The 7,795-nt window shown below is 39.3% G+C and overlaps 1 protein-coding gene across 1 annotated transcript in view; it reads left to right on the forward strand.

Annotated features, from left to right (window-relative positions):
- Positions 1-7,142, forward strand: part of Fam171b (family with sequence similarity 171 member B) — a 55,269-nt gene extending 48,127 nt beyond the window's left edge. The window contains exons 7-8 of the mRNA XM_036183927.1: positions 1,843-1,966; positions 2,815-7,142. Coding sequence (XP_036039820.1) covers positions 1,843-1,966; positions 2,815-4,162 — 1,472 coding nt within the window. The 3' untranslated portion in view covers positions 4,163-7,142. The remainder of the gene's footprint in view (positions 1-1,842; positions 1,967-2,814) is intronic.
- The last annotated feature ends 653 nt before the right edge of the window (positions 7,143-7,795 follow it).

The following is a 7,795-nucleotide window of genomic DNA, read 5'->3' on the forward strand; positions in this document are numbered from 1 at the left end:
TTGAAAGATCAGATAGATGATATAAAACATGATCATTGACCTGGCAGTTTGAACAGAAGGTAGCTGGAAGCTGGTGGCCACACATCAAGAATTCTTCACTAGCGATAATCCAGGCTGATCTAACACAAAGTATTTAACGCAGTATCAAATTTGCAGGGAATCTGAACCTAAGGAAACCCCACATTTATCACATCTAGTAAATTTATCAAAAATTAAATCATTATGTATTAAATCTATTAAATTTTCCTGAATAGAACTGGGCATAGTGATGCACACCTTTAATCCCAGCACTTGGGAGGTAGAGGCAGGCAGATGTCTGAGTTTAAGGCCAGCCTGATCATAGAGTCCCAGGACATCCTGAGCTACATAGTGAGATCCTGTCTGGATAAAATTATAACAAAACAAAACAATAACAACAACCCACCCCCACAAAACAAGCAACAAAACAACAATAAAACAAAAAACAAAACAATACAAAACCCCCATAAAACCTTCCTGAATACAGAAACATCTTTCACATGCTGGAGGCTGGATGAGTTCTGCTACCCTGGCCATCACTCTAACTTAAATTAAATAAGAACCCCATAGTTCTATATTTTGCTACTGCATAATTAAAGTTTCCATTTTTATGACTTCCTTAAACAATTTCCTTCAAAGTTCTCTTTAAGACTCGGAAGCCAGGGCCACATATTTTAGGGTTTTGTTTTCTCAGCATCTCGGCAGCAGGATACCAGTTCTGTAAGAGCTGATATATCATTTATTTACCTTTGAAGCATGTGAGAGTTTGGGGTTGGCTGCTCTGCTCTTGGGCTTGGCATGGTTCAACTCAACATGCTTTCTCATTTCAGAACTCAGGTCGGAGGCATAGTGACTTTCTGGGACGTGCTCTTCCCATGTCAGAGTGCCTTACCAAGATGGCCAAGCCACATCACATGCTTTGGTGCCACATTAAAGAAAAAGGCTCTTCCTCTTGGAGCAGTTTAAACCAAGAGTGATCCCAATGTGGATTCTATACTTCTCTCCCTGTATTTTTCTGTCTGCTTCTAACAAAGGGCTTTGTTCTGTATTTATTAAATAGCACAGAAAATATGATATAGGAAGGAAACGAGGAATCTCTTAATTTGTCTTTTAGCAGCATTTACAAAGGAAGAATTTACCGACCCCCAAGTAGCACTCGAAACTGCAGACAGAGGCTATCAACCTGTATCCACCTGTTGCTTCCAACATCTATGGCGAATGTTTGTTTTCTTTAAGGTTACTTTCAGCATACTGGCTACTTTCTGAAAAAGAATACCACAATGCTTATCCATTATTCTGGGTTGGGGGCATGGAAGAGTCCCAAAGGAAAGACAGGCAAAATGATTTTAGATTAAAGCTATGTATCCAGTGTATTTTGCAAAAGTGAATTACATGGGAATTCCAAGGCATAGTGAGGTTGGTTACATTGTTTTCTTAAAGGTAAGTTAAATTGAATAGGCTGAATACACAGTAGGGAAACAGACTGAATATGAAAATTTAGATGATCTGGATGCATGTTCTTAACTAGGATATAATATTAAGCAAGAAGTTCAGTTTCTGAAGGCGAGTGGTATTTTGGAAAAAGCTATTCCCATAGTCATGCAACCTCATTCCAAGTGTTCAAAATTCATTGGTCAAAGCAAGTCAGTTGACTAATCCCACAGGGCATGAAAGATGTACTTCACCCACAGCAGTCTACCACAGGAAGGAAGCAAACCAATAGAATTGATCACATATACTCAGTGTGCCTCATCCAGGATAGAACAAAACTAAAAGTCTACCCCCAAATAATACGTTTTTCTGTGTTTATGTTGAATCATGCAGGTTCCGGTATAAATGAAGATTCCAAAGACATAACTGCCTACCACACGGTGTTCCTTACAGCCATATTAGGGGGAACAATAGTTATCATCATTGGGTTTTTTGCTGTACTACTTTGTTATTGCAGGTGAGAATAGCACTAATCTATGTGTATAGACAGAGTTTTCATATTATAGTATAATTTCTGTATGTTGTATGTATTATGGAGTTCATTTATAGAAATAATTATCAGGGGCTGGAGAGATGACTTAGTGGTTAAAAACACTTGCTCCTACTGAGGCAGCAAATACGAGGCTGGCAAGGGTCTGCACCAGGTCCTTTGCATGTATGTTGTAGCTGTTAGGTTGGCATGTTTTGTGGGACTCCTAACAGTGGGAGCAGGTGTGTCTCTGTTTCTTTTGCCTGCTCTTGAGACTCTTTTCCTCTTATTGTGTTGCCTTGTCCAGCCTCCATATGAGGGCTTTTCCCTTGTCTTATTGTATCTTGTTTTGTTGTGTTTGGTTGTTGTCTCTTGGAGGCTTGCTCTTTTATGAAGGGAAACAGAGAGGAAGTAGATCTGGGGGAGAAAAGAGGTGGCAAGGAGCTGGGAGAAGTGAAGGGAGGGGAAACTGTGGTCCAGGTGTATTGTATGCAAGAAGAATCTATTTAAAAACAAAAGAAATAACCAAAAACAAGCAAACAAACGAAAAAAACACTTGCTCTTCCAAAGGACCTGTGTTCTGTGCCCAGCACTCATATCCACCTCTAACTCCAGTTCTAGGGGCTCTCATATGCACAGACATACACATAAATAAAAATTAAAAAATTACAAAGAGATCGCTTAGCCTTTAATATATATAGATTGGAAATCAAAACAAATGTATTCTCATAACATCATTAGATATGTATTTGTATGTTTTGGTATATTTTTCTTTGTTGAATCTTATAAATTGTAACTTTTAAGTATCCTTTACTTTTTGCTTTTTCTCCTCTTAGGGGTAAATGTGGAACACCACAGAAAAGAGAAAGAAATATCACTAAACTTGAGATCCTTAAGAGAGACCAGACAACATCAACAACACACATAAATCATATCAGTTCAGTCAAAGTTGCATTAAAAGCTGAGGACAAGGCACAGTTATTTAATGCCCAAACCTCATCCTACAGCCCCCAGAAAAAGGAAACCGCCAAGAAGGAAGCAGAAGAAAAAATTTCCATGGTGAAAACTCGGGACAATTTTAAAATCTACAATGAAGATGTTTCCTTTCTGTCAGGCAATCACAATAACTACTCAAGAAATCCAACACAGTCTTTGGAACCAAGTATAGGTAGCAAACAACCCAAGCATATTAACAACAATCTCTCTGCATCACTAGGTGACACTCAAGAGGACAAGAGGTACCTCACAGGAAGTGAGGAGGTATATGGGCGTTCCCACATTCCTGAGCAGCTTATGCACATCTACAGCCAGCCCATTGCCATCCTTCAGACATCAGACCTTTTTTCCACACCAGAGCAGTTACATGCTGCTAAGTCCGCCACGTTGCCACGAAAGGGACAGTTAGTCTATGGCCAACTGATGGAACCAGTAAACAGAGAGAACTTTACACAAACATTGCCTAAAATGCCAATGCATTCTCACATCCAGGCTCCAGATGCCAGAGAAGAAGACATTGTACTTGAAGGTCAACAGAGCTTGCCATCCCAGACTTCCGATTGGAGTCGATATTCCAACAGCTTGTTGGAGTCGGTGTCTGTTCCTGGAACTCTAAATGAAGCTGTTGTAATGACTCCTTTTTCATCAGAACTCCAAGGCATTTCAGAGCAGACCCTCCTTGAGCTGTCTAAAGGCAAGCCCTCTCCCCATCCCAGGGCATGGTTTGTGTCTCTCGATGGAAAGCCTGTGGCCCAAGTGAGACACTCCTTTATAGACCTGAAAAAAGGCAAGAGAACCCAGAGCAATGATACAAGTCTCGACTCTGGGGTGGATATGAATGAGCATCATTCAAGCAGAAAGCTGGAGAGGGAGAAAACATTCATCAAAAGCATACATCAGCCCAAGATCCTTTACCTGGAAGACTTAGACCTGAGCAGCAGTGAGAGTGGAACCGCCGTCTGCTCCCCCGAGGATCCTGCATTGAGGCACATCTTAGATGGGGGTAGCGGAGTTATTATAGAGCATCCCGGGGAAGAGTCTCCAGGAAGGAAAAGCACCGCGCAAGATTTTGAAGCCAACACATCTCCCACTAAAAAAAGAGGCCGACCAGCACCACTAACCAAAAGAGATAGCAAGTCTAACATCTGGAAGAAACGAGAGGAGCGTCCACTGATTCCCATAAACTAATTGTGAGAGCCATGTATCTCTGTCGTTTCATGGTGTGTATTCTTGCTTCTTGTAAATTGCAGTATGAATTTAGGAAGCCGAGACTGAGCAATCTCATGGGCCTTAGACACATCTCAAGCAAAGTAGATGGTGAAATAATAATTCAAAAATAGGAACTGCTTTCTCTGGCCTGTTCTTTTCTTTTGCTTTTGAGTAATGAAGATATCCAAGTTTTCAAATTGTAAAATATGTTATCTGAAAATGTTGCTCAGTTTGCCAATTGGTACTGACTCTTAAGACTACAATAGTGAAATGTGTGCTAAAGCTGCTTTCTAAAATCTTACCTCTGCCTTGGTCTCATTGGACCTGAAGGCAGGTGTCTTCTTCGGGCCTCATCCTCCTGCAGTGTGACTGTGATGTCTCTTCCTGCCTATGCTTAAAAACAACTTGATAAATGTTTGGACAGATATTAAAGACCAAACGACACTTTCCTTTTTAAGATTCATGGTTTGTGGATTGTCAGCACCAAAGTAAATCCTGTGCTCCTATAACATGGGCAGGAAGTCCCCAGTTCATCAGAGGAGACCCAGCTCTGGTTATTTGGGGATATAGGTTTACAGAGAAAATAAGGCATTGCTTATGTAGAAATTTGAGAAATGAAAACTCTGCTGTTGTCTTTCTATTTTCAAATGAAGTGACCTTAGTTGCCAGGTGAGGAGGCTATGGTTTGCTTTGAGGTCCACTGATCTGCATAGGCTAAAATCTATTTTTAATACTCTTGTTATAACCCCAATTCAAATTCAGCGACTATTACACTTGATTAAAAAATACAAAAATTTCTTGTGAATGCCAAAAAAATGAAGACTGTGGAGATAATGGAAGTGAATATTCCATGTAATTGGACAGGAAAGGAAAGGCCATTTTCCTGATATTCAAACAATCTCCAGGGTATGAGTTAGGTTTCTTCATGTTGACACTGTTAGGAATGTTTGAGGAAGACAGTCTGGGTTTCAAGGGGGAGATTTCCTTGTCACCTGTGCCCATACGGCCTCACTGGTCAGTCCCAGGCATTTCCCAGTGTCCTTCCCTCTGTGTGAGCTCAGAAGCTGTTTTCAATTATGTGTCCTCAACTTTTCTGCAAATAAAAGCTCTTTGATCCAGTCAACCCATCCTGTTCTACCTAAACATCCTCATGAGGACACGTTTCTGTGGCACCTCTCCCTTTCCTTTGGGGGGAAGAAATGGCTCTTCTTCTCACCCCCTACCGTTCAATGTATGACAGCAGAGGAGATTCAAGCCACCTAAACAAGTTTAAGGAAACTAAAAGAGACACCCCAGCTTTGTAAAATTGTAGATAGTTATTCAATGGAAGTCAGCAGTCCTCCCAACCCCCATCAAGACAATAGACTTCAGCCAGTTTTTCCTGCAATCCCTTCTGAAATATCTTACCTGTTGGAACTCTCGCGGCTTTATGAATTTAACCCAAAGAATGCAAAGACCTTTGCCTATGTTTATTGTATATTACTACTCTCCATATGTGTTTGGGTGACACATAGGCTTGCTTTTGGGGGTAGAGTGACAAGGCTCACATTTAGACAAGGGGGCTTTTATTGGTCTCACACAGAAATAGATCATAAACAGCATGGAATGACTTGGAGAAGTTTAAGGAGTTAGTGCTCTGTGGAAGTGCCTTTGACTCGGACTTGCGTTAGGAGGATTAATAACATCTTTCTTCAGTGTACATCTTGTTAGCCAAATTAAACAGATGTGCAGGTATTAAAAACTATAGAGCCCTAGTGTTTCACGTTGGAACAATAAATTTTGCATGTAACATTTTCTTTTGCGTGCTGTTTCTTGAATCCACAACATATTGATAAATTGTTTATATTGGAATGAGGTTAGGAACCATATAGTAAAGTGCTGCACCTCCTTAACACTGTAAGTGTATAGCCTCACCTTTAAAAAGGTTTTGTGTCTCAACTGGGCAATGAAATACGCATATAAACATATGAGTATATTGCCCAAGTACACCAGTGACTTCACTCATTCTTGTCTAAGGGAAATGAGATGATGCATCCTAAGGGCTTTTGTAGAACTTTAATTTCACAAAATCACTTCAAAAAATACTGCATGTGCTGTTTTTGATTGGTAATTTTAGGCAGCTTATCTTTTCTAATCAGAAGAATGTGACTTCTCATTTGTGAGAAGTTCATAATTCCCTGTTAAAAAGCTGAAGCCATCTACTTTTTCTTAACCCACATGATAAACCAACACTATTCACTACTTTCTTAAATTTTTAAATTGAAAGCCAATGCAGACTTTTGCATATGTAAGCTAGCGAATTTTGGTTACAAATTGCTGACATTTGTGGATCCTTTGTACATAGTTTGGATGTATCTTGAAGGCAAAGCTATCAATTAACCAATGGATTCATTTACTAAAACACAGCTGTATGCAGTTTTGAATACAGATGACCTTGAAACTTTATAAAATCCATTTTTATGACTTCCTGCAGCTGAAGGGGAATCATGCCCTTTTATAGTTCATAGTATGCCACAAGATCGCAAATGCTGAGGAATAAGAGATCTGCTTTCTTTGGCAGTTACTGCCAGACCAGTTTCTATGTATTTGGATCCTCTGCTATCAATAGATACATATATTACAGGGTTTTAGAGGTTTTGGGTTCAAATATTGTCCTTCCAAACTTCCCAGAAAGGTGAAGCTCAAAACTACATATTAATTTCTATGGTTTGAGTTACTTATTGTCGTGTGCTGACATCATAGAGAGACCCGACTTGGTTTCCACTTCAGATCTAGAGTTGACATCTTGCCCTCTTGTTCTCAGGTGTTTCTAATTTTTTTCTTCTTCTTTGTACTCTTTCATTAGATAAATCTCATGTTTTGGTGTATTTATTGATGTTGCTGTATTTCTTGAACAGTCTGAAAATTTGTAAAATGTTACAAACAGTTCTTTAAGGATAATAAAAATAATCTAAATATATACTTGTTGCAGTGCTTAATTTCAAGTAACAAGCAAAAGCTTCCTCCCTATATTATTATTTAATCTAGAAAATAATCATTACTTTTTGTTCATTACATCCCATGGTAAAATGAACTCTGTATATAATGAACTTGATAACTATTTTTATGTCTCCGGAGCTCCCAGTTTTACTATTGAAGCTGAGTATATACAACTAGTTTTCCATTGAATGGGATTCACTAATCTCATAGGCATTTTTTAAATTATAATTTATTTTAAATTCTAAGTGAAAAAAATATATAAAGCCTCCCATACCTCTTTTCAAAATAATCTGGGTTTTTGACCTCATACTAAGTGATAACTCAAAGGCCCTTCACACTCAGATATCCAAAGTCCTCTTTTAGCTAGTTGAACAACATTTGGGTTCAGGCAGGTGGTAGTTGGGGGGCTTTAGAATACTTTTGAGAATTATTCTGGCTGCCCTGTTTTTAGACCTCCGGAATACATTTTATTCATTATGTGATCAGATATACTTTTCAACAGATCTACTGGGTGTTGGACTCTGAAGTCACTTGGCATGCAGTACTGCAGACACACTAACTCCACTAGCACTATGCTAGAACCTTCTGCCTGGAGCCCTGCAAGCTCCAGCATGGTTGAGGCTGCCTGTGTGT

Source organism: Onychomys torridus, chromosome 4, assembly GCF_903995425.1.
Source record: "Onychomys torridus chromosome 4, mOncTor1.1, whole genome shotgun sequence".
Taxonomy (NCBI): domain Eukaryota; kingdom Metazoa; phylum Chordata; class Mammalia; order Rodentia; family Cricetidae; genus Onychomys; species Onychomys torridus.